The 26,859-nt window shown below is 41.2% G+C and overlaps 2 protein-coding genes across 3 annotated transcripts; one reads left to right on the top strand and one right to left on the bottom strand.

Moving 5' to 3' along the window:
• The first annotated feature begins 11,285 nt into the window (after window positions 1-11,285).
• Window positions 11,286-17,537, top strand: LOC115148778 (derlin-2). Its single transcript, XM_029691001.1, has 7 exons — window positions 11,286-11,408; window positions 12,856-12,921; window positions 13,071-13,144; window positions 13,373-13,466; window positions 14,091-14,286; window positions 14,428-14,518; window positions 17,016-17,537. The coding sequence occupies exons 1-7, from the start codon at window positions 11,316-11,318 to the stop codon at window positions 17,119-17,121; spliced, it is 720 nt and encodes a 239-aa protein (XP_029546861.1). The 5' UTR covers window positions 11,286-11,315; the 3' UTR covers window positions 17,122-17,537.
• A 2,633-nt stretch (window positions 17,538-20,170) lies between these two features.
• Window positions 20,171-26,143, bottom strand: scimp (SLP adaptor and CSK interacting membrane protein). Of its 2 annotated transcripts, none has more exons than XM_029690999.1 (5): window positions 25,989-26,143; window positions 21,269-21,399; window positions 21,097-21,154; window positions 20,756-20,838; window positions 20,171-20,560 (listed from the first exon to the last, which is right to left on the bottom strand). In XM_029690999.1, exons 1-5 carry the CDS (start codon window positions 26,126-26,128, stop codon window positions 20,370-20,372), a joined length of 603 nt encoding a protein of 200 aa, XP_029546859.1. In that variant the 5' UTR covers window positions 26,129-26,143; the 3' UTR covers window positions 20,171-20,369. The 2 variants fall into 2 exon arrangements, with proteins under 2 accessions (XP_029546859.1, XP_029546860.1); XM_029691000.1 differs by having other exon boundaries at window positions 25,994-26,137.
• Window positions 26,144-26,859: the final 716 nt, after the last annotated feature.

Here is a 26,859-nt window from a genome sequence, read left to right as displayed (position 1 = left end):
AACGTCTTAACAGCTCGCGGTAACTATTAATTCTGTTAAATCCAATTCAGTGTCTTCCATCTTCCCGTTGGAAATGCCTGAGTCTCTCTCGGATGTGAACGTCCTCTCGCCGAGGTGGTTTCCCTCTTTCTCCATGGCTTTGCTTGTCGATAACGATCCATGGGAGAGCCTGCTCGAGTCTTTCCGCCGGTGATGTCGCCTTTCTCCTGGCGGTATACTCCACTGGGATGCCCCTCGACTTCAGATCCTCAGCTGCCTCGTCTGCATGCTCGTATGTAACCGGGTCATTTTCCAGAAATACCCGCATTTTTGCCGGGAATGGTGTTTGGAAGCGTATACCCTTCTCTTTAAGTGCTTTCTTAATGAGGGTGTATTCTTTCCTTCTTTTTAGTATCTCTCCCGCGTAGTCATGATCAAAGAACACTCAGGCTTTTTCCAGGTTGCATGTAAGACTTTCTCTTTGACTGAGCATTTTAGGAACCGTACTACTATTGATCTTGGTGGGGCGCCGCTGGGGATTTTTGGGGCCAGAGCTCGGCGTGCTCTCTCAATTCCCAGGTCAGCGTCATCTTCAAGTATGTCTTTGAATAGACCCTCCACGAATTTGGGCATAGAGCCTTTTTCTGCGCCCTCTACTACATTATAAAGTCTAATGTTGTTTCGACGTGAGAAACCTTCGAGTTCTGTCACTTTTGCCTGTAGTGCGTGTTGGTTTTTCAGTGACTGTTCAAGTATTTTCTTGACTGCTGAGTTGCATGTATCCGTTTCCCCAATGCGCTGTTCTGCGTCCCCCATTCTTGTAGATATGCTGTGAAGTTCTAATTTGTTTTCTTCAATTTTCTGGTTCATGTCTTTCTTGAACTCATTTAGTTCCGCTCTTACATCTTCTCGAAGTTCCTCTCGTAAGCCTGTGAGCGCCTCGTGCAATTCCTCCTTTATCACCTCACGAAATGAGGGTTCTTTTGCTGCTGCTATCTTATTTGCGCTAGCATTAGCCATCTCGGGTTCATCGACGATTATATCTTCTGCTGTCTTGTTACGGGCTGTTGTTGTAGATCCGCGACCTTTTCCCATTTTCCCCTTTTCCATTTTGCTTAAGTTATTACAATGCTCTGAGTAAATACTTGAATTTAGGGGGGGAAATACCCAACCGATGTGCAGTACGAAAAACTAGGCAGCCATTTCTTAAGTTGCGTCACCGGAAGCCCATTTCACATTCTTAAAATAAAGTGGTGATCCTAACTGACCTAAGACAGGGCATGTTTACTAGGATTAAATGTCAGGAATTGTGAAAAACTGAGCTTTTAAATGTATTTAGCTAAGGTGTTTGTAAACTTCCGACTTAATCCAAAGTAACCCCACTATGTACCCTAGCATATGTCTTCCCCAACAAGTCAGCTTTTTCTTTATCAGCTAAGGCCATTTTTTTGACCCAGAACCAAAACTGGAATTCGAGTGAACTTGCTTCTTCCAGTCATCTTCTTCAATATAGACCATACATCCCCCAGCTCAGGACTCCTGCCTATTGTAGAGCAGAACTGTCTTCATGCATTTCTCCATTACAGACTTAATGACCCTACATACTAAAGCTCTCTTTCCTTTGGAAATCAAGTAGATTCTCAGTAGTCATATTTCTATGCAACACACTGTAATCCCTATTTCTTTCACGAATATCCGTAGTGCACTCTTCAGTCCACCAAGGAACCCCCTTCCTTTTCTCACCTACATTACTCACTGGTACATATACATTTGCAGCACTCAAAATCAGAGAGGTCACAGAGGCAGCACATACGTCAACCGGACTTTCTAAAGACAACTGTCCAACACACTTTAAGCAATGATTACCAAACTTTTCCCAGTCTGCTTCATGAAAGCCCCATCTTCTGATTGGTCCCTCCTGGAATAGTAACATTAAAGTTCATGGTATACGAAATAGGGAAATGATCACTTCCAACAGTAAAATGCTTAATTCCATTCCATTCACACAGTTAGAAGCCATTGTGAGGTCCAGGCAGGATGTAACCCCTCTAACAACATCAACTCTTTTACCACATCCATTGTTAAGACATACTAATGCTCTTGTTTCCATCATATCTTCCAAGATAGTACCATTAGCATCTGTATGTGTGTTCCCCATAAACTATTATGTGTATTAAAGTCGCCACACCATATCTTTCTAAAGCGCAATTCTCCTTATATTTCATCAAACATCACTACAGATAGTTGACGACAAGGGTTGTAAAATCTGTGTAACTTAAAACCTGTTGAGGACAGACGTTCCGCTAGCGGAACGCCTCACCAATATCCAATGGTAGAGCGTGGCGCGAAATACAAAAACCTTAAAAATGCTATAACTTCAATTTCTCAAACATATGACTATTTTACACCATTTCAAAGATAAGACTCTCGTTAATCCAACCACATTGTCCGATTTCAAAAAGGCTTTACAGCGAAAGCAAAACATTAGATTATGTCAGGAGAGTACCCAGCAAAAAATAATCACACAGCCATTTTCAAAGCAAGCATATATGTCACAAAAACCCAAACCACAGCTAAATGCAGCACTAACCTTTGATGATCTTCATCAGATGACACTCCTAGGACATTATGTTATACAACACATGCATGTTTTGTTCAATCAAGTTCATATTTATATCAAAAAACTGCTTTTTACATTACATGTGATGTTCAGAACTAGCATTCCCACCCAAAACTTCAGGTGAATTTACTAAATTGCTCATCATAAACGTTGACAAAATAAATAACAATTATTTTAAGAATTATAGATACAGAACTCCTTTATGCAATCGCTATGTCAGATTTTAAAATAGCTTTTCGGCGAAAGCACATTTTGCAATATTCTGAGTACATAGCTCAGCCATCACAGGCTAGCTATTCAGACACCCGCCAACTTCGGGGCTCACTAAACTCAGAATTACTATTAGAAAAATGGTATTACCTTTGCTGTTCTTCGTCAGAATGCACTCCCAGGACTTCTACTTCAACAACAAATGTTGTTTTTGTTCCAAATAATTCATAGTTATATCCAAATACCTCCGTTTTGTTCGTGCGTTCAGGTCACTATCCAAAGGGTAATGCGCGAGTGCATTTCGTGACAAAAAAATTCAAAATGTTCCATTACCGTACTTAGAAGCATGTCAAACGCTGTTTAAAATCAATTTTTATGCTATTTTTCTTGTAAAATAGCGCTAATATTCCAACCGGACAATGTTGTATTCATTCAAAGAGGAAAATAAAAAATGGCGAGGTCTCGTGAACGCGCATCTCCAGTCTCTCTGTCACCAGGCAGTCCACTGACAAACTGTGCTGCTGTTATCTGCCCAGAGACAGGAGACGCCTCAATCCGGTTTCTGAAGGCTTTAGAGAGCCAATGGAAGCCTTAGAAAGTGTCACGTAACAGCTCAGATACTGTAATTTCGATAGAGATGCAACAGAAGGACTACAAATTGTCAGACAGGCCACTTCCTGCTTGGAATCTTCTCAGGTTTTTGCTTGCCATATGAGTTCTGTTATACACAGACACCATTAAAACAGTTTTAGAAACTTTAGAGTGTTTTCTATCCAAATCTATTAATTATATGCATATTCTAGTTTCTGGGCAAGAGAAGTAACCAGATTAAATCGGGTATGTTTTTTTCACCCGGCTGTGAAAATACTGCCCCCTATCCACAACAGGTTTTAATATTACATTCATATTCAGATGGGACAGTTATATTAAGATATACAAGACCTTCTCTTATGAACGTAGCACAACCACCACCCTGTCCAATTGATCTATCAGATCTGATTGAACAATAACCAGGAATAATAAAACAAAGATGTGGTCTAAGCCATGTTTCTTGAACACATATCACATCTAAATCTATTACATACTTCTTAAACTCCTGACCGTCAGCAATAAGACTTCTGGCATTCCACTGAAGGATAACAAAAACCATAACTGTAATTATCATCGTACGGAGACAGTCCATCATTAGTATTATTAGGAGTCAACATATCAACAATCATGGTGACAGTAACATCTGTTACTCCTAAAAACTGTTGCTGTAACAAAGCCTCTCGATGGAGGGGGGTGTGTGGAATCAGGAGCAGGAGAGCAGTAGGGTTCCAGGGAAATCCACAATTTATTTTGGCGGTTCCGAAAGCACAACGACACACACAGGGGAGAAAGCTCAACTCCGCTAGCCACAAGCAAATATGTCCACGGTAAACACATACCGTACAAAAAACAAACAACGCCCGTGGTGCAGGCATGCACCCCTTACATGTAGCCTACAGCAAAACAATCCCGCACACAGCCTAACCTGCAGCGGGGAAATATAAACCCACCGAAATCAGAAAAACAAGACACAGGTGTGTAAAACCAGACAGAACTAAATGAAAAGGAAAATGGTATCGGTGGCAGCTAGTAGGCCGGCGACAACGACCGCCGAGCACCGCCCGAACAGGGAGAGGAGCCACCTTCGGTGGAAGTCGTGACAGTTGCTGCTTCCACAATGATCTTCAACTTGGCAGTTCTTCTTTCCACAAACACAGTCAGGTTGATAACCTTTCTAATGAAGGCTATAAAGTCAATCTGATGAACTATTAAGGTGTGCTTTGAAACAACAGATTTGTGAGCGCAAGACTTCTGAGCTGGTCTCGTATCCGTGTCTGGACCAACATAAGCAACATGTCCTACAGTAGGTCCACTTATTCCAGGAGTAAATCAAATCAAATTGTATTCGTCACATGCGCCGAATACAACTGGTGTAGACCTTACCGTGAAATGCTTACTTAGAGTAACCCTATTATCTCCATCATTCTGCCTAATAGTTCCACCAATCTGCCTTGCAGCCTCTGCATAAGATTAGACTTAGATTAGATTCAACTTTATTGTAAAAGTACAGTACAACAAAATGCAGTCAGCATCTAACCAGAAGTGCAAATAAGAAAAGTAAAATAATTAAGAACAATGTATGTTATTAAGTGGGATGTATAAATATGCAATGAAGGCAAATGGCAAGTACAAATGGCAAGTCTAAATGTGCAATGAAGGCAAATTGAAAGTGCAAGGAGGCATGCAACTGAAATGCAGGGATAGCAGCAATGAGGTTACCGAGGTAGACATGTACAACTGAATAATGTCCTTAATCAGACTTTGCAAAGCAATGTCAGAGTCCAGTAGTACCGTGAAGAGTGCAAAGACAGTAGTGCAACAAGGTCCCTGAGTGCCTCTCAGGGACCTTGTTGCACTACTGTCTTTGCACTTTGCAAAGCAAAGTACTAAGCGGTGGGCGGGTGGATATGGCTAGTGCCTTGTCACAGAGTTCATCAGGGTTACAATAGCTGGAAAGAAACTGTTCTTGAGCCTGCAAGTGCGGGAACGTAAAGACCTGTACCGCCTGCCTGATGGTAGGAGGGCAAACAGTTTGTGGCATGGATGTGAAGGGTCCCTGATGATGCCGTGCACCCTACGCAGACACCGCTTGCGCTGGAGATCTACGATGGCAGGGAGCTGGGCACCAGTGATGTGCTGGGAGGTTTTCACCACCCATTGCAGGGCCTACCGGTCGGCCACGGAGCATCCGCCAAACCACACTGTGGCGCAGTTAGTCAGAATGCTCTCGACTGTGCAGCGGTAAAAGTTCACCAGGATCTTGGGAGACAGGCAGGCCTTCTTCAGCCTCCTCAAAAAGTACAGGTGCTGCTGCACCATATTGACCAGGGTTGAGGTGTTGAGGGTCCAGGAGAGGTCATCGGAGATGTAGACACCCAGGAATTTGAAGCTGGGCACACGCTCCACCTCAGTTCCATCAATGAGAAGTGGGGCGTGGCTGCAGCTTTTAGACTTCCTGTAATCCACAATGAGCTCCTTGGTTTTCTTTGCATTGAGGGCCATGTTGTTGTCAGTGCACCATGCAGCCAGGTGCTTGACCTCCTCCCTGTAGGCTGACTCGTCATTGTTACTGATCAGACCTACCACCGTGGCGTCGTCTGCGAACTTGACGATGTGTTGGAACCATGTCGTAGGTGAAGAGGGAGTACAGGAGGGGGCTCAGCACGCAGCCCTGTGGCACACCGGTGTTCATAAAATGCATTATGCAGGATTTTATATCTTTGGGTCTCTCTAGTCTCTTTCTGCACCTGGAATCCACAAAATGCTGTACTGTGTCCCCCCCTTCCACAATCACAACATTCTTACTGAACAGCCTTTTGGCTTCAACCACTATGCCCTCCCTCTACATTTTATTTGATATAATCTATGGATGGGATCTCATATAGACAGGTGTGTGCCTTTCCAAATCATGTCCAATCAATTGGATTTACCACAGGTGGACTCCAATCAAGTTGTAGAAACATCTCAAGGATGATCAATGGAAACAGGATGCACCTGAGTTCAATTTCGAGTCTCATAGCAAAGGGTCTGAATACTTAAAAAAATAAAAATTCAACATTTGCAAAACATTTTTAAAAAAAAGCGTTTTTGCTCTATCATTATGGGCTTGATGAGGAAAACATTGATTTAAGCAATTTTAGAATAAGGATGTAACATAACAAAATGTGGAAAAATAGAAGGGGTCTGAATACTTTCCAAATGCACTGTAGCATCAAAGTAGACAATATCACAAAAAATAATTGTGACATGTCTAATGGAAACGGCAGATAAAGGATACATTTTCTAAAGATCTGTTCGACAGGGGTGTATTTTTCTTCTTTCGAACGTTCTTTATTGCGACAAACGATCATGGAAATTGTGTTTTTCGAATAGATGATGATTGACAAATAATTTTTGAAGGTACGCTGGGTACGTGACGTCACTGCATAACTATAAAGCTCCACTCCATAATTCATTCTAAATGCTCAGGTCTTGCAAAATATTTTTTTTCAACAATAAAGGATTGTCCTGACTTTCAAGAATGCCTGAATTGCTTTGACTTGCTTATCTGGTTGGCTCGCAAGTTTCACCGTCCAATTATTTCAGATATACAGGAGTGCAAGTTCCACAATGGCACAGACCGTGGCGATAAATTGGCACATGATAATTCTTAAAATTTGGCAAATATTAGTCAATGATTACATTCTATCTGCTGGCTGTCGCCAATTTATTAATGCGCAATTTGGCTAAATAGGTAATGGAAACACGAAACAGCACATTTGTATTCAACAATAGGTTTTGCAAAGTTTTTTGGGGGACGTCAGCAAAAAAAGAAACATCCCTTTTTCAGGACCCTGTCTTTCAAAGATAATTCGTAAAAATCTAAATAACTTCACAGATGTTCATTGTAAAGGGTTTAAACACGGTTTCCCATGCGTGTTCAATGATCCATAAACAATTAATGAACATGCACCTGTGGAGCGGTCGTTAAGACACTAACAGCTTACAGAATTTAGGCAATTAAGGTCACAGTTATGAAAACTTAGGACACCAAAGAGGCCTTTCTACTGACTCTGAAAAACACCACAAGAAATATGCCCAGGGTCCCTGCTCATCAGGCGTGAATGTGCCTTAGGCATGCTGGAAGGAGGCATGAGGACTGCAGATATGGCCAGGGCAGTAAATTGCAATGTCCGTACTGTGAGATGCCTAAGACAGCGCTACAGGGAGACAGGACGGACAGCTGATCGTCCTCGCAGTGGCAGATCACGTGTAACAACACCTGCACAGGATCGGTACATCTGAACATCACACCTGTGGGACAGGTACAGGATGGCAGCAACAACTGCCCGAGTTACACCAGGAACTCACAATCCCTCCATCAGTGCTCAGAATGTCCGCAATAGGCTGAGAGACGCTGGACTGAGGGCCTGTAGGCCTGTTGTAAGGCAGGTCCTCACCAGACATCACCGGCAACAACGTCGCCTATGGGCACAAACTCACCGTCGTTGGACCAGACAGGACAGGCAAAAAGTGCTCTTCACTGACAAGTCACGGTTTCGTCTCTCCAGGGGTGATGGTCGGATTCGCCTTTATCGTCGAAGGAATGAGCGTTACACCGAGGCCTGTACTCTGGAACGGGATTGATTTGGAGGTGGAGGGTCCGTCATGGTCAGGGGCGGTGTGTCACAGCATAATCGGACTGAGCTTGTTGTCGTTGCAGGCAATCTCAACGTTGTGCGTTACAGGGAAGACATCCTCCTCCCTCATGTGGTACCCTTCCTGCAGGCTCATCCTGACATGACCCTCCAGCATGACAATGCCACCAGCCATACTGCTCGTTCTGTGCATGATTTCCTGCAAGACAGGAATGTCAGTGTTCTGCCATGGCCAGCGAAGAGCCCGGATCTCAATCCTATTGAGCACGCCTGGGACCTTTTAGATCGGAGGGTGAGGGCTAAGGCCATTCCCCCCAGAAATGTCCGGGAACTTGCAGATGCCATGGTGGAAGAGTTGGGTAACATCTCACAGGAAGAACTGGCAAATCTGGTGCAGTCCATGAGGAGGAGATGCACTGCAGTACTTAATGCAGCTGGTGGCCACACCAGATATTGACTGTTACTTTTGATTTTGACCCCCCCTTTGTTCAGAGACACATTATTCAATTTCTGTTAGTCACACGTCTGTGGATTTGTTCAGTTTATGTCTCAGTTGTTGAATCTTGTCATGTTCATACAAATATTTACACATGTTAAGTTTGCTGAAAATAAACGCAGTTGACAGTGAGAGGACATTTATTTTTTTGCTGAGTTTATATTCTATGAAAACTTTCTAAATTAAAGTACAGAGAGTTGTAGAGAGAGTTTTTGGAGAAAGCCAACAAGATGAGGAAGGAACAAGAGCAAGAAAGCCAAAAGCAAATAGAAGAGCTACTGAGAAGGAGACTTCTAATGAGGTACACTGCAACCAATGGAAGCTGGAGAGAGAGAGGTGTTTGAGAAACAGAGAGAAAGTGCAGTGGCAGATAGACAAAATATGGAGGTCAAGATAGCAAAGGTGAAGATGGAGAACATAATGTCCTTGGCTAAGTAAGGGAAGGTGAAAGTGGACAAAAGGCTTGTTAGCTGAAAATGAAAAAGGTGGACAAGGTGTGAGAGAAGAATGAAAGGAACCTCATAAGGCATGTTTTGGAGACAGCTTTGTCCAAAGCAGGCCAAGGAGAGGAATCAGACCCAAGTAGCCTGAAAGGAGGACAGGGGGAGATGGTCCAAGGCTGGCCTACGAAACCTCTGGGATCAACAGGGTAAAAGATGGATGAAGGAGGAGATGATGGGTGGTTTGCACCAAGTTTTAATTAATTTTAGATTAGAGCTAATCTAGATTTTGAAAATATAGGTTTATAATTAATCAGATGTGTTGCACCACTTAATTTTAAACCTGGATTAGTTAATCTAAAGTTAAATCACTAAACTATGATTTGTGACACGTGTCATAATGGATTCCCCATAGTTATATGTTCTAATTCTATTTCTATGGAAACAAACCTGCACTGGTCATTGCTAGCTAGCTAGCTAGCAAGCAAAGTGAGTTTTCACTTCGGGCTAAATTATGCAATTAATTGCACTTTGTTGTCAAATTAGTTTGCTGGCTGGTTGAGTTTTGCAAACATGATAAGGCACAGGAGCTAAAATTGTAAACACACTAAAAATGTGATTAATTTAAACCTCCTCCAGTGGCAGTTTAGATTTAATTAAATTTGACTTTACAATAATGGAGCAACAAGATTACATTTTACCTTGGCTTAAAGTCAAAATTTAACTTAGTTTAGAAGGATTACATTTAACTAGGATTAATTTTAAACCAGGTTTAAAGTTAGCTGCAACAAGATTAATAGATAAACCTTGATTTAACCAAGTTTTTAAGAGTTAATCCATGTTGGTGCAATCCATCCTAAGATGAGGAGCATGCAGGCAACAGAGAAGTGGATAATTGAGCTGAGAGAGGAGAGAGCGATAGAGGCTCTGGAAAGAGAGAAGATTATGATTCTGTTCCTGCATGGACAAGAGGAAGGGATGGGAGTTTACGGGGAGTGGGAGAGAAAGAATAGTGAAATGGAGAGAATGCAAAGGGAGAAAGAAGAGAAGTGGGCAAAAGAGAAGAGCGAAATCGAGGAGGGGATGAAGGAGCCAGAAATAAAGCTGTACCAGCTGCAGAATGTCCTGAGGTTCAGAAAACAAGAGCAGGCACAGGTACAGTACTCCATTTAACCAGTCAAAGTTCAGGAATGTCAATTAAGTGTCATATTTAGGATTCAATAGATTAAATTGACTTCATGCTAGAGAATAAGTAATAATAATATTGCAGATCACTGTCTTACATGGGACTTCTCTTTCAGATGCATCATTGTAAAGGTATGTAAACTAGAAGTGCTGAGAGAGTCAGGGCGAAGCAGGAGAGGAAAGAGAGATGTTGGAGAAGAACAAAGTAAAAGAGCTTCTCAGAGCTAGAACAGAAGAGAGTAAAGGAACAAGTAAGGAAAAAGCCCACCTGGTGGATGTTGCAAGGAAATATAACGAAAGGAAACAGGGAGAGAAAGGATGAGAAAAGGTGTTGAAAAAGGCATATGGCAAATAAAATCACATGGTGTACAGCCCAGACTTCAAATTGAGGAAGATGTAAAAACGCAACGGAGATGGAAGAGTAAATACTGTCAGCTGTCATTGGTCAAGTTCTTTCATTTAGTGGAATACTTCATAAATAAAGTAATATGCGCAGTTATTTGTCCTTATTCATTGCCATATTGAAGAAAACACACACACACACAATATATAAGTATAAGATGTAGATTAAAGGTGGTTACGGGATAACGCAAAGTATGTTAACTTTGTTGACACTGAATATATTTTAAATACTGTATCTAACCTCGTGACGGATGAAAAATACATGAAAGAAAATCCATTCCCATCTAGTCAAAACCTCACCCCCCATCATCCTATTTGCTGTAGAGACATACGCGGACCAATCAATGAATGCCATCGTTTCATCGACTATGTGATTGACAGGTGTGTAGTTCGCTCACACCATTGGCTCACACAAAAAGGACGTGGACTGACAAACCAATGACAGATCATAAAAACTCACAGCAACTCCCCTTTATGCCGCGTTCAAAACAACTTGGAATTCTCCGACTTCCGAGAGTCCAAAACAATTTCGCACTCGAAAAAAAACGAGCTCCGACTCGGAGAAATCTATTTGAACGGTCACCCAACTCGGAATTCCAACTCGGGAACTCAGGCCTCTTTCTAGAGCTCCGAATTTCCTCCCTGAAGGTCACTGACGTCATGATTTGACGAGTTCCCAGTTGTTTTGAACGCGGCATTTTCTCACCTTGTGATGACGTGTCAAGAAAGTGCCGGAAGCCTTCAGTTAGTCCAAAATGGCTTACCAGACTTTTCAGCAGGAATATTTACAGATTCCTGTTGTAACTCGGGCATACACAACTGCCTGCGTCCTCACCACCGCTGCCGTGGTAAGATATTAGAATTTCATCTGAAACATGTTCTTGTCGGTAATGTAGACAGGGTCAGGGCTTGGCGTTTAGCCGTGGATGTCAGTCTGCTAACTCACTAGCTTGCTGCTTTTAGCTAGCGCGTCTCTGGCAAAACAGAAGTGCCAAAGACAGTACGGTAGTGCACATCAATTAGCTAGACAGCTGTGTTTGTGTCGCCAAACAATTGTTGTTGACTGTAGTTGGGCTGTCACCGACCTTGATCGAATTGACCAAATGTGTGCAATGGTCAGTAGCTAGCTAAATAGACTATGCAGTTGGTAGCGAAACTTATACATGTATGATTATCTGTGAACACAGCTACATCTCGTAACATTTACATGACTGTTTTTTGTGCGGTTTACTGCCGCAATCAAAACAACTGGGAACTCGAGAGTCTCCGACTTCTGTGCGTTCAAAACAAATGGGAACTCGCGAAAAAAGAGCTCCGACTGAGGTCTATTTGAAATGTTATTCAACTCTGAATTCCGACTCGGAAACTCGGGCCTCTTTCTATAATTCCCGACCTGAATATCACTAACGTCATGGTTTGAAGGCCTCCCAAGTGGCGCAGCGGTCTAAGGCACTGCATCTCAGTGCAAGAGGCGTCACTACAGTCCCTGGTTCGAATCCAGGCTGTATCACATCCGGCCGGGATTGGGAGTCCCTTAGGGCGGTGCACAATTGGCCCATCGTCGTCCAGGTTTGGCCGGGGTAGGCTGTCTTTGTTAACTGACTTTCCTAGTTCAATAAAGGTTACATTTAAAATAAAAATGGACCTCGTATTTTTCCGTGTTCCCAGTTGTTTTGAACGTAGCATACATCTAGCTAGCAAGACATCATGCTAATGAGCAAGTCAGATCTCTCCTCCTCCTAGTGGTCTGATTAATCATCCTCTAATACACTCCAGGCTGCTATTAACGATTTTCAATAGTTCTTATACAAAGCGTGCCATGACCGGTGGAAAAAGTACCCAATTGTTATACTTGAGTAAAAGTAAAGATGCCTTAATAGAAAATGACTCAAGTGAAAGTCACCCAGTAAAATACTACTTGAGTAAAAGTCTAAAAATATTTGGTTTTAAATATACTTAAGTATCAAAAGTAAATGTAATTGTTAAATGTACACTGCTCAAAAAAATAAAGGGGACACTAAAATAACACATCCTAGATCTGAATGAATGAAATAATCTTATTAAAATACTTTTCTTTACATGGTTGAATGTGCTGACAACAAAATCACACACAAATAATCAATGGAAACCCAATTTATCAACCCATGGAGGTCTGGATTTGGAGTCACACTCAAAATGAAAGTGGAAAACCACACTACAGGCTGATCCAACTTTGATGTAATGTCCTTAAAACAAGTCAAAATGAGGCTCCACTATTGATTCTAATGATGACACTTTCTTTGCTCTCACACTCAGCAATTAGAGCTCATCACACCTTTCCAACTATACTTCAATCCTGATTTGATACTAAGGAATTATCAGGTGAGTACATGCAATTGGTCATTTAGCTACTGTATCAGATATGAAAAACATTTGGAAGTTTTTCATCTTAGGCCTGCTGTGTATAAGCGTAGCAGTTAAAAAAAAAAATGTAATGCTAGGTTGACTGATTTCTCTGTTTTGTCTTGTAGATATGGAGACTCATAACCAACTTTCTATTTTTCGGTCCAGTTGGCTTCAACTTCCTTTTCAATATGATTTTTTTGTATCCTTTTTCTGTTGCACATGTCTTGCTCTGAGTGTACTTGTGAAATGTATATTTTGCGTCCCTTTGATTGGAAGCACTATGCGACTCATAAAATGCTTGTCTTGAACAAGAAGGCGAGCCATGTTTGATTTATTTTTAATCATGATGCAACTGTCTAATCATAGTGAAATATAAGTTTAGTATTTGCTTTGCCCTTGCCAGATTACCTTAACTGTTGGCTTCCAGGTACCGATACTGTCGTATGCTGGAGGAGGGCTCTTTCAGGGGCCGCACCGCTGACTTTGTCTTCATGTTCCTCTTCGGTGGCCTTCTGATGACTGTATCCTTGTAACACTGTTACTTTCATGGTCTTAGTTGATACCGCAGGAGTCGAGACATGTTCAGCACCACATACACTTAATGTACCTGTATTTGTCATATTCTTAGCAAGCTTCTGATTGAGCTCTAAGGCCTACTGTTGTATAATGCTGTATGTGTGTACAGGAAATATGTAGGCCTATGTTATCCACAGGTGCCTTAATGAGAAGCTCTTACGCAACAGTCACATTTCTTGCCTTTGAATATTATTTTAAAAGAAATGTAAAGCTTTGTTTAGGCTAGTTGTCAAACCTGAGAATCAATTGGTTGATTGTCTGCAGTTGGCGACAGGTAGCCTAGAGGTTAAGAGCTTTGGGCCAGTAACTGAAAGGTCGCTGGTTCGAATCCTTGAGCCGACAAGGGGGGTAAATCAACCGTTACGCCGCCGACGTCGGTTAAGTCAGCCCCCCGCACCGCTCTGATTCAGAGGGGTTGGGTTAAATGCAGAATACACATCTTGGTTGAATGCATTCAGTTGTGCAACTGACTAGGTATCCCCTTTCCTAAGTTAGGGTAAATCAACTCGAATAATGCTGTATGCCACAATTCAATCCACCAATCACTTTTTTTCTCAGTAAGCACAAAGATATTTGGCACCTTTGTGAGTCTGGTGTTCTTGGGCCAAGCCTTCACCATCATGCTGGTGTACGTGTGGAGCAGGCGTAACCCCAACGTTCGCATGAACTTCTTTGGCCTGCTGAACTTTCAGGCGCCCTTTCTCCCTTGGGTGCTCATGGGATTCTCTCTGTTGCTGGGCAACTCCATCATTGTGGATTTACTAGGTACCAGTCGCTCTAACCACCAAAGCAAATTTCTGTAATGCATCAATGCTATTAATGGCTTTAAGATCCAAAATGTTGTTGCCTTATTGACCATTGAGGAGTGGTGACTAGTTGGATCAATGCTGTGTTTCCTTCCCTAAGGTATCGCTGTGGGTCATGTGTACTTCTTTCTGGAGGATGTGTTCCCAAACCAGCCAGGTGGTGGCAGATGGCTCAAGACTCCCTTTTTTCTGTAAGTTTGGCCATTTATAAGTTAGATATGGTTCTAGTACTGTCCAAGAATGAGTTTGTCTTATGATAGAAACTGCAGTGTTTACCCACAAGTCTGCTGAGAGAAGGTAATGTTGCTGGAGAGATGGGTAAACAATTAGTTATTACAATATGGAAATTGCCAACATTTACAATGTTGTAACCAATGTTTTGACATGGTGTTCTGAAAGTATGCTGTCCTTGGGAGTGGCTGTGACAATGTCTATGCTGATTGGTATTATTCTAGAAAAGGAAGGGCACATCAATAGCTCTTAATAAAAGTAGAAATATACCATCCATTTATCAGATGCGTAATGTATATATGTATGTATGTACAGTTGAAGTTGGAAGTTTACATACACTTAGATTGGAGTCATTAACTCGTTTTTCAACCACTTCACAAATTTCTTGTTAACAAACTGTAGTTTTGGCAAGTCGGTTAGGACATCTACTTTGTGCATGACAAGTAATTTTTACAACAATTGTTTACAGATAGATTATTTCACACAATTCACTATCAAAATTCCAGTTGGTCAGAAATTTACATGCACTAAGTTGACTGTGCCTTTAAACAGCTTGGGAAATTCCAGAAAATGATGTCATGGCTTTAGAAGCTTCTGATAGGCTAATTGACATAATTTGAGTCAATTGGAGGTGTACCTGTAGATTTATTTCAAGGCCTACCTTCAAACTTGGTGCCTCTTTGCTTGACATCATGGGAATATCAAAAGAAATCAGCCAAGACTTCAGAATAAAAATTGTAGACCTCAAGTCTGGTTCATCCTTGGGAGCAATTTCCAAACACCTGAAGGTACCATCTTCATCTGTACAAACAATAGTACGCAAGTATAAACACCATGGGACCACGCAGCCGTCATACCGCTCAGGAAGGAGACGCGTTCTGTCTCCTAGAGATGAAGGTACGTTGGTGCGAAAAGTGCAAATCAATCCCAGAACAGCAGCAAAGGACCCTGTGAAGATGCTGGAGGAAACGGGAACAAAAGTATCTATATCCACAGTAAAACGAGTCCTATATTGACACAACCTGAAAGGCCGCTCAGCAAGGAAGAAGCCACTGCTCCAAAACCGGCATTAAAAAAGCCAGACTACGGTTTAACTGCACACTCCCTTTTTGGAGAAATGTCCTCTGGTCTGATGAAACAAAAATAGAACTGTTAGGCCATAATGACCATCGTTATGTTTAGAGGAAAAAGGGAAGCTTGCAAGCCGAAAAACACCATCCCAACCGTGAAGCACGGGGGGGGGGGCAGCATCATGTTGTGGGGGTGCTTTGCTGCAGGAGGGACTGGTGCACTTCACAAAATAGATGGCATCATGAAGATGGAAAATTATGTGGATATATTGAAGCAACATCTCAAGACATCATTCAGGAAGTTAAAGCTTGGTCGCAAATGGCTCTTCCAATGGACAACAACCCCAAGCATACTTCCAAGTTGTGGCAAAATGGCTTAAGGACAACAAAGTCAAGGTATTGGAGTGGCCTTCACAAAGCCCTGACCTCAATCCCATAGAATGTTTGTGGGCAGAACTGAAAAAGTGTGTGCAAGCAAGGAGGCCTACAAACCTGACTCAGTTACACCAGCTCTGTCAGGAGGAATGGGCCAAAATTCACCCAACTTATTGTGGAAGGCTACCCAAAATGTTTGACACAAGTTAAACAATTTAAAAGCAATGCTACCAAATACTAATTGAGGGTATGTCAACTTCTGACCCACTGGGAATGTGATGAAAGAAATAAAAGCTGAAATCATTCTCTGCTATTATTCTGACATTTCACATTCTTAAAATAAAGTGGTGATCCTAACTGACCTAAGACAGGAAATGTTTACTAGGATTAAATGTCAGGAATAGTGAAACTGAGTTTAAATGTATAAACTTCTGACTTCAACTATATTTATGTATCTTAAGCATATTGCCCTGTGCTTTGTTTGGTATACAGTGCATTTGGAAAGTATTCAGACCCCTTGACTTTTTCCGTGTTTTGTTACTGCCTTATTCTAAAATTGATTGAATTGTTTTGTTTCTCAATCTACACACAATACCCCATAATGACAAAGCAAAAACAGGTTTTTCGATTTTTGTGCAAAAAATAAATAAGCATTTACATAAGTATTCAGACCCTTTACTCAGTACTTTGTTGAAGCACCTTTGGCAGCGATTACAGACTTGATTTCTTGGGTGTTATGCTACAAGCTTGGCACACTTGTATTTGGGGAGTTTCTCACATTTTTCTATGCAAAGAGTCTGAATACTTATGTAAATAAGGTATGTTTTTTTTAATAAAAATATCTATACTTTTCGCTTTGACATTAATGGGGTATTGTGTGTAGATTGAGGAAAATAATTTAACCCATTTTATAGTAAGGCTGTAACATAACAAAACGTGGAAAAAGTCAATATTTTCCCGAATGCACTATATGTAGATCTTTCACCTGTGTCTGTAATTCTCTCTCCCACAGTAAGATGCTGTTTGACACTCCAGAGGAGGATGCCAACTACAACCCTCTTCCCGAAGAGCGTCCGGGGGGGTTCGCCTGGGGAGAGGGACAGCGCCTCGGGGGTTAATCTAGCTCCCCACCACAGGATCACTTTATAATGGACTTTTCCTCAGTGAGAGACAGAGGGACAAACTTGGTCTTTTTTTCCGACTTGTTTCTCTAGTTCTGGATGGACAACGCCAATCTCCAACCAGAGCTTTTCGGAGATTGGTGTGTGACTTACATCTCCCTCAAACTGTTCAATAAGCCAGACTCACTTTAAGACCACATGAGTGGATGTAACGGGAAGTGACTTTTGATGGTTAACCTTTGGTTGCGTTGAGATTTGGCTTTCTCTGTGGCGAAAAAATGAGGCTCAACAATATTGTCAAATGATGGGAAACAGTGGAGGAAAAAATCTGAATGAATGAATTCAGATTGAGTGTTTTCTTTTACTTTTTAAAAAGAATAAACGTGTGGCATATGTAGATAATGCTGGAGATATTTTCTTTGTAATTTTTCTGCAGTGTTGCATAAGTTGAAGCAAGTTTTTCTGTAAGGAGTTCCATAATGAAATTTGAAATGTATTCAATCATTTGATTCCAGTACCAAAAGAGTGCTCGGATGCGCTAGGATCAACAATGTGAGAACGCTTACATTGTTTATTGCAACTGTAGAAAAAATGTACTGTGGACAAATCAAACATGCATACGTTACTCTGTACTGCCCTCCTCTGGTAGAAGACATTGCAGTGTGGAAGGAAGGGAGTAAATTTGACCGACCATTTGTGTTGCATGCCAAGCTTCTAGGCTCGACAAGAGACTAGCCATTTTGAAACCCCTGCAACAAACCCTTCAGTATTCAAACTGAAACTAAACGGCTTCTTTTTTCAAAAGTTTCGGTTGCATACAGTAAGTGGTAAACGCTTCACTTTTTTGCAGTTTACCTTTATGGCAGGGCTTGTAGATTACATTCGTATTTTAATCAATACAGATTTTGAAATGCCTATTTGTTCCATTGTCAATAACCAGAGGATCTCATTTTTAACTTTGCGAAAGGAAGTTGTCACTGGTGGACAAGGGAAGTCAACTTTTCACCCATTTCTATTCTTATACTCTATATCCGATCTGTTGGAAACCTTTTACAGTTATTGGTTTCATAAAACAAATGTCATGTTTTACAGGGCAAGGTCTGCTGCTTCATGATCCACAGTGAGCTAAGAGCATAAGTACACAGTTATAAACACAATCTAACATTGATTCCTAGAACTACAGGGTTTCAACAACTATGCTGGTTTATAAACTCAGCAAGCATCAGATTACTGCTCAGATATAAAGACTGAGTAAAATGGAGAAATATACCACTTCACTTGTGTTGATTCCTGATACAACTGGTTTGGTCTATGGGATTTAATAAGTTTGCAAAACAAGCACCATTGACCAGCATATGGTGCTTGGTAATTACTAAGATTTGTTAATTTTCTGTGCACATTTTTCCATTATATTATGTTCAATATTCATTTTGTAACTACACAGCTTTTCTTTTTTTCTGCTAACTACAGCCTAATAGTTTCAGTTACATAGTACAGTCGTGGCCAAAAGTTTTGAGTGACAAATTTCCAAAGTTTTCTGCTTCAGTGTCTTTAGATATTTTTGTCAGATGTTACTATGGAATACTGAAGTATAATTACAAGCATTTAAGTGTCAAAGGCTTTTATTGACAATTACATTAAGTTGATACAAAGAGTCAATATTTGCAGTGTTGACCCTTCTTTTTAAAGACTTCTGCAATCCACCCTGGCATGCTGTCAATTCACTTCTGGGCCACATCCTGACTGATGGCAGCCCATTCTTGCATAATCAATGCTTGGAGTTTGTCAGAATTTGTGGGTTGTTTGTTTGTCCACCTGCCTCTTGAGGATTGACCACAAGTTCTCAATGGGATTAAGGACCCAAAATATTGATGTTTTGTTCCCCGAGCCACTTAGTTATCACTTTTGCCTTAGGGCAAGGTGCTCCATCATGCTGGAAAAGGCATTGTTCGTCACCAAACTGTTCCTGGATGGTTGGGAGGACGTGTTGGTACCATTCTTTATTCATGGCTGTGTTAGGCAAAATTGTGAGTGAGCCCACTCCCTTGGCTGAGAAGCAACCCCACACATGAATGGTCTCAGGATGCTTTACTGTTGGCATGACACAGAACTGATGGTAGCGTTACTTGTCTTCTCCGGACAAGATTTTTTTTCCGCATGCCCCAATCGGAAAGGGGATTCAGAGAATATGACTTTACCCCTGTCCTCAGCAGTCCAAACCCTGTGCCTTTTGCAGAATATCAGTCTGTCCCTTCTGGGATATCAGAATATCAGTCTGTGGCTTCTTTGCTACCCTTCTTGACACCAGGCCATCCTCCAAAAGTCTTCGCCTCACTGTGCGTGCAGATGCACTCACACCTGCCTGCTGCCATTCCTGAGCAAACTCTGTACTGGTGGTGTCCCGATCCCGCAGCTGAATCAACTTTAGGAGATGGTCCTTGCGCTTGCTGGACTTTCTTGGGTGCTCTGAAGCCTTCTTCACAACAATTGAACTGCTCTCCTTGAAGTTCTTGATGATCTGATAAATGGTTGATTTAGGTGCAATCTTACTGGCATAAATATCCTTGCCTGTGAAGCCCTTTTTGTGCAAAGCAATGATGACGGCACGTGTTTCCTTGCAGGTAACCATGTTTGACAGAGGAAGAACAATGATTCCAAACACCACCCTCCTTTTGAAGCTTCCAGTCTGTTATTCAAACTCAATCAGCATGACAGAGTGATCTCCAGCCTTGTCCTCATCAACACTCACACCTGTCTTAACGAGAGAATCACTGACATGTCAGCTGGTCCTTTTGTGGCAGGGCTGAAATGCAGAGGAAATGTTTTTTGGGGATTCAGGTCATATGCATGGCAAAGAGGGACTTTGCAATTCATCTGAATCCTCTTCATAACATTCTGGAGTATATGCAAATTGCCATCATACAAACTGAGGCAGCAGATTGTGAAAATTAATGTGTCATTCTCAACTTTTGGCCATGACTGTAAACCCTGAAACACAACTAAATTGTGTTGAATTCTTAAAAGTAAGAAATTGTTACAAGAGAGCTTTTTGGTAAGTACCAGAAAGCTATACTTTAGTTTTCTGCAAACTGGTAAAGCATTGCCAAATAAATGATTAAAACATGAAGCCATATCAGCTGAGGGATAGTCGTACTTCTACAGAACATCTATTTTTGGCTAGTAGGAGTATACATTACATATGTACCACAACAGTTTCTTTAGTATAGTCTCCATTGCCTCTGGCTTTATCCCAGATCATCATAGTCCTCCTCAATCTGGCTGTCTGCTCCGATGTCGTCGTAGTCCTCAGCAATGCCGTCATGGCAATTGTCCTTACACACCAGTGTCTCTGTGTGATGGTACGGCGGAGGAGGGGCATTGTCATCTACTTTCACATAGTCAGGTAGCCCTACAAGGTTCTCATAGCTTTTGGTCTCTGGAAAGCAAAGATGCACATTATTGACAGTTGAGGCTGACATTGTACAGGGCCTAAAGTGTTTTGTTACTGTGTGGGCTTAAAAGGTTCCTATTGAGAATGTTATAACAAAACAGCTTATCATTGTGTAATATTACTCCCAATGTGTGCTCATGATTGCATTTCAAGGCTTATCGAATGAAACCTGATGCTTACTGGGAGAGGATGTGAGAAACTGAGTCCTGGGTGGTAAAGGAGGCAAATCATCCTCCAGATCTTTGGGATGATATTTGCTGCTCCTGGATAGGGGAGAAACCCGAGCAATTAGATCTCCACTTTGGAAAATACTTTTTACAAAATCCCTCCCTTTCCTGGACAACTAAGAATGCTTAAAACAACTCGCCCTAAATTGAATCAAAGGTTTGAGGGGAAGAGAGGACCAAACTTGTGGTTTTAATTGTGATAATGAATGATGAGTCAACAAATTCAACCTCTATAAATGTCAATAGAAATGTAGGTTACATTTACATCAGCTGAAAATAGTGCAAGAGTCTTACTGGGCATAATACTGAGGTGTGGTGCGACTTGGTGTACTTGTATTGTATTGTTCAGCAGCTGTAAAAAAAAAAAGACAGTTGATACAATACTTTGAAAAGACGGTTCATATAAGTTGAGAAATGGATCTGTAACGCTCACAATAATGCTTCTGATGTAATTGAAAATACTTACCTTTCTTGGAAATACACTTGTTGATAAGAAAGAAGATGAGACCTATTACCAAGGAAACAAAAATCATTCCAAGAACCACCCACAGCCAGAAGAGTTCTCGTAAAGTGTCCCGTAAAGGTTCCATGAGTGATCTAGTCCACAGTGCACAAAAGAGCCCAAATATACATGTAAGTAATTGATGACCTCATGAATTCCATAGAAAAATCTTTCAAGAAGCCATTTCAAGAGGTGTAAATTACACCCTTATTATTCTAAAAAGTACACAACACTCCATAATGACAAAACAAAAACTGTTTTAAAATTTCTGAAAATGAATTCAATATAAAAAATGTAAATATCACATTTACATACAGTTGAAGTCAGAAGTTTACATACACCATAGCCAAATACATTTAAACTCAGTTTTTCACAATTCCTGACTTATCTAAGTAAACATTCCCTGTCTTAGGTCAGTTAGGCTCACCACTTTATTTTAAGAATGTTTAATGTCAGAATAATAGTAGAGTGATTTTATTTCAGCTTTCATTTCTTTCATCACATTCCCAGTGGGTCAGAAGTTTACATACACTCTATTAGTATTTGGTAGCATTGCCTTTAAAATTGTTTAACTTGGGTCAAGCGTTTCGGGTAGCCTTCCACAAGCTTCCCACAATTAGTTGGGTGAATTTTGGCCCATTCCTCCAGACAGAGCTGATGTAACTGAGTCAGGGTTGTAGGCCTCCTTGCTCGCACACGCTTTTTCAGTTCTGCCCACAAATTTTCCATAGAATTGAGGTCAGGGCTTTGTGATGGCCACTCCAATACCTTGACTTTGTTGTCCTTAAGCCATTTTGCCACAACTTGGAAGTATGCTTGGGGTCATTGTCCATTTGGAAGACCCATTTGCAACCAAGCTTTAACTTCCTGACTAATGTCTTGAGATGTTGCTTCAATATATCCACATAATTTTCCATCTTCATGATGTCATCTATTTTGTGAAGTGCACCAGTCCCTCCTGCAGCAAAGCACCCCCACAACATGATGCTGCCACCCCTGTGCTTCACGGTTGGGATGGTGTTCTTCGGCTTGCAAGCCTCCCCCTTTTTCCTCCAAACATAATGATGGTTATTATGGCCTAACAGTTCTATTTTTGTTTCATCAGACCAGAGGACATTTCTCCAAAAAGGGATTGTGCAGTTAAACCGTAGTCTGGCTTTTTTAATGGCGGTTTTGGAGCAGTGGCTTCTTCCTTGCTGAGCGGCCTTTCAGGTTGTGTCAATATAGGACTCGTTTTACTATGGATATAGATACTTTTGTTCCCGTTTCCTCCAGCATCTTCATAGGGTCCTTTGCTGCTGTTCTGGGATTGATTTGCACTTTTCGCACCAACGTACCTTCATCTCTAGGAGACAGAACGCGTCTCCTTCCTGAGCGGTATGACGGCTGCGTGGTCCCATGGTGTTTATACTTGCGAACTAACGTGGCACCTTCAGGCGTTTGGAAATTGCTCCCAAGGGTGAACCAGACTTTTGGAGGTATTTTGATTTTCACTTGATGTCAAAGAAAAAAAGAGGCACTGAGTATAAAGGTAGGCCTTGAAATACATCCACAGGTACTCATCCAATAGGCTAATTGACATCATTTGAGTCAATCAGAAGCTTCTAAAGACATGACATTTTCTGGAATTTTCCAAGCTGTTAAAAGGCACAGTCAACTTAGTGTATTTAAACTTCTGACCCACTGGAATTGTGATACAGTGAATTATAAATGAAATCATCTGTCTGTAGTCGGTTAGATGTGCTAAAACTATAGTTTGTTACCAGGAAATGTGTGGAGTGGTTGAAAAACAAGTTTTAATGACTGCAACCGAAGTGTATGTAAACTTCCGACTTCACCTGTAATTATTCAGACGCTTTACTCAGTACTTTGTTGAAGCACCTTTGGCAGCAATTACAGCCTCGAGTCTTCTTGGGTATGACGCTACAAGTTTGGCACACCTGTATCTGGGGAGTTTCTCACATTCTTCTCTGTAGATCCTCTCAAGCTCTGTCAGGTTGGATGGAGAGCATCGCTGCACAGCTATTTTCAGGCCTCTCCAGAGATGTTTGATCGGGTTTAAGTCCGGCTCTGGCTGGGCCACTCAAGGACATTGAGACTTGTCCTGAAACCACTCCTGCGTTGCCTTGGCTGTGTGCTTAGGCTTGTTGCCCTATTGGAAGTTGAACCTTTGCCCCAGTCTGAGGTCCTGAGCAGGTTTTCATCAAGGATCTCTCTGTACTTTGCTTCGTTCATCTTTACCTTGATCCTAACTAGTCTCCTAGTCCCTGCCCCTGAAAAAAATCCCCACAGCATGATGCTGCCACCACCATGGTTCACCATAGGGGTGGTGACAGGTTTCCTCCAGACGTTACACTTGGCTGAGAGTCAGACTCCTTTAGGTGGCTTTTGGCAAACTCCAAGTGGGGCGTCATGTGCATTTTACTGAGGAGCGGGGCGGCAGCGTAGCCTAGTGGTTAGAGCGTTGGACTAGTAACCGAAAGGTTGCAAGATTGAATACCCGAGCTGACAAGGTACAAAGCTGTCGTTCTGCCCCTGAACAAGGCAGTTAACCCACTGTCCCTAGGCTGTCATTGAAATAAGAATTTGTTCTTAACTGACTTGCCTAGTTAAATAAAAGGAGGGGCTTCCATCTGGCTATTACCATCAAGTCCTGATTGGTGGAGTGTTGTAGAGATGGTTGTCCTTCTGGTAGGTTCTCCCATCTCCACAGAGGAACTCTGAAACTCCTTCAGAGAGAACATCAGGTTCTTGCTCACCTCCCTGACCAAGGCCCTTCTCCCCCGATTGCTCAGTTTGGCTTGGCAGCCAGCTCTAGGAAGACACTTGTTGGTTCCAAACTTCTTCCATTTAAGGATGGAAGCCATTGTGTTCTTGGGGACCTTCAATGCTGCAGAAATGTTTTTGTACCCTTTCCTAGATCTGTGCCTCGACAAAATCCTGTCTCGGACCTCTACGGACAATTCTTTCGACCTCATGACTTGGTTTTTGCCTGAAATGCACTGTCAACTGTGGGACCTTTTTTATATAGACAGGTGTGTGCCTTTCCAAATCATGTACAATGAATTGAATTTACCACAGGTGGACTAAAATCAAGTTGTTGAAACCTCTTAAGGATGATCAATGGAACAGAATGCACCTGAGCTCAATTTCTAGTCTCATAGCAAAGGGTCTGAATACTTATTAATTTACATCTGTCCCTCATTTTAAGATCAACCCTGTTTTGTGAGCTTAACTCTTTAATCCAGTGAAACTATTCCTTTTAAAAATATTTTAAGGTATTTAAAAAAATAATCAAAAAACCTGTTTTCGCTTGTCATTATGAGGTATTGTATGTAGATTGATGAGAATTATATATTTTTTTAAATCCATTTTAGAATAAGGCTGTAACGTAACACTATTTGGAAAAAGGGAAGGGGTCTGAACTTTCCAAATCCACTGTAGATGTTCAAATGTTTCTTTTGCAAAAAATATTTTTAAAAGGAATAGTTTCACTATATTAAAAAGAGTTCAGCTCACATAACAGGGTTGATCTTAAAATTAGGGACAGATGTAAATTAATCACTAATCGCATGTAATTTAAAAAAATAAATCTTCAGAAATGACTTTGTCAAATCAACAAAATAACTATGACGTTACAAACTGGTGAAATGTTAGGTTTAAGTGGGTTAAATCTTCCTAGAAGTCAGAGGGTGCACGGGGGAAATGTCAAGATGCTGAATTTTTAGCGCTTTAGCATGTCTTTGTGGAAAGACCTAATACAAGTAAATAACTGATGGGCACCCACATCAACATCGTTCTGCATTTCTGCTTTTTCTCCATGACATGTCACTTCCTCATTTCTGAACTGGCCAAGTCTTGTGATTATTTTAGCCTACACTGTAAGAGCAGTGTTGACATGCCACTTATTACCGTCATAAGCCATTTCGACTCATTGCTTTACATTGAAGCAGACTGTTTTATTATCTCTATAATTGATAAATAAAAATTGTGTAGGCAATTGTACTAAATCAAAGGGGAAAAGTGACTTGATTTTAACATAATAAATCTCATTCTTCAGTTTGACAGTCACGCTCAATCCTGAGCACCCTTACATGCACCTAATACTACATTTACATTTTAGCTGTAATGAAAGTTAAGTTCATACATTTCCCATGAACTGTGCTTGCCACAGACACAGCTGGTAAATGGTTCTAATTCACACTTCTCTCTGACCAGAGCTTGATGTTAATGACCTATATTTATCAGACAACATGCACAACATCCTTTCACAGCTGCATACCTTTTTATAGAACTAAATCACTTCCGGCAATGTCATTTTTCTAAGAAGTTCTAGTCAGAGAGAGATGTATTCACAATTAAAAGGTGTTGCAGAGTAGGCTATTGTTAAATTGTTATTTGTTATATTTTAAATGAATAATAAATGATAAATAAGACCTTTATGGTAGTAAACTACCATCAACAGTAATTATCATACAAGATAAACCCCCTCAACAGGTTATGGTTATTCTTATACAGTTATTTTATCAACACTATAATCAAACAATAACATCACCTATTGCATTTATTGAACAATAAGGTTCTATGGTCAGCACAGTTTTATAGTACGCTACAGTCTAGAAGAACATTTTCTTGTTCTTATGACAATAGAATACACCTCTCAAATAGATGGCATATGCCTTACCTTACAAGGAAAGTCGAACAGCTGAAGACTAGGATTGTGTGGGTGAATGATATTCTTAGTTCTAAGCTGTGTACAGAAGATAGGGAGACTCTTATGGGATCATGATGCACTTCTGAGGTCTGAGGCTTCAGCCAACTCATTTCCTCTCAGTCATATTAAAGGAACTACCCACACCCATCACTCTGCGCCATGCAGTGTGTGTGCGTGCGATAGAGAGAAGGAAAAAGGGAAAATGAATAAAAGGACTGATAAGGTCTACCATGTGCCGTGGTTACGAAGCAATGCTGCTGCAACCCCGCGTTGGAAAGTTGCGAATCGGAGAAGTCAAACTCAAATGTGTTTATTTCAGCTGGGAGTAAGACAGGCTATCAGACAGCTTCTGTGCATGTCTCTGGTTTGATCAGTCCAATAACATGGAGGTCTTTGACTGTTTACAAGCTGCAGTTTTTTTGTTGACTTATTATCGTTCATGACAACATACTCAGATGTATGCTTTGTCAATAGAGATCCCCATGCCGACGGCTCGTTCCACGGCATTGATCATCAGTTTGACCATGAGCCACAGAGTCAACTGTCAACTAATCAAATTGTATTGGTCACATACAGATGGTTAGCAGATGTTATTGCTTGTGCTTTTAGTTCTGACAGTGCAGCAATATCTAAAATGTAATCTAACAATTTCACAACACAAAGGAAGGAAATAAGAATATATATATATATATATATATATATATACACACATATTTTACTAGGCAAGTCAGTTAAAAACAAATTCTTATTTTCAATGACGGCCTAGGAACAGTGGGTTAACTGCCTTGTTCAGGGACAGAACAACAGATTTGTACCTTGTCAGCTCAGGGATTTGAACTTG

The sequence above is a fragment of the Salmo trutta genome, chromosome 15 (assembly GCF_901001165.1).
Source record: "Salmo trutta chromosome 15, fSalTru1.1, whole genome shotgun sequence".
NCBI classification, from domain to species: domain Eukaryota; kingdom Metazoa; phylum Chordata; class Actinopteri; order Salmoniformes; family Salmonidae; genus Salmo; species Salmo trutta.
Note: the sequence above shows the minus strand (reverse complement) of the source record. Positions and strands in the feature narration are given on the sequence as shown.

Coding starts and splice junctions, on each gene's coding strand:
- LOC115148778 (XM_029691001.1), top strand. CDS start 11,316: ATGGCTTACCAGACTTTTCAGCAGGAATATTTACAGATTCCTGTTGTA. Junction 11,409..12,855: donor TCCTCACCACCGCTGCCGTG/GTAAGATATTAG, acceptor TCTCACACTCAG/CAATTAGAGCTCATCACACC. Junction 13,145..13,372: donor CTTTTCAATATGATTTTTTT/GTATCCTTTTTC, acceptor GTTGGCTTCCAG/GTACCGATACTGTCGTATGC.
- scimp (XM_029690999.1), bottom strand. CDS start 26,128: ATGAGTTGGCTGAAGCCTCAGACCTCAGAAGTGCATCATGATCCCATA. Junction 21,400..25,988: donor TGTTCGACTTTCCTTGTAAG/GTAAGGCATATG, acceptor ACTGTGGACTAG/ATCACTCATGGAACCTTTAC. Junction 21,155..21,268: donor CAAGTGTATTTCCAAGAAAG/GTAAGTATTTTC, acceptor TTTTTTTTACAG/CTGCTGAACAATACAATACA.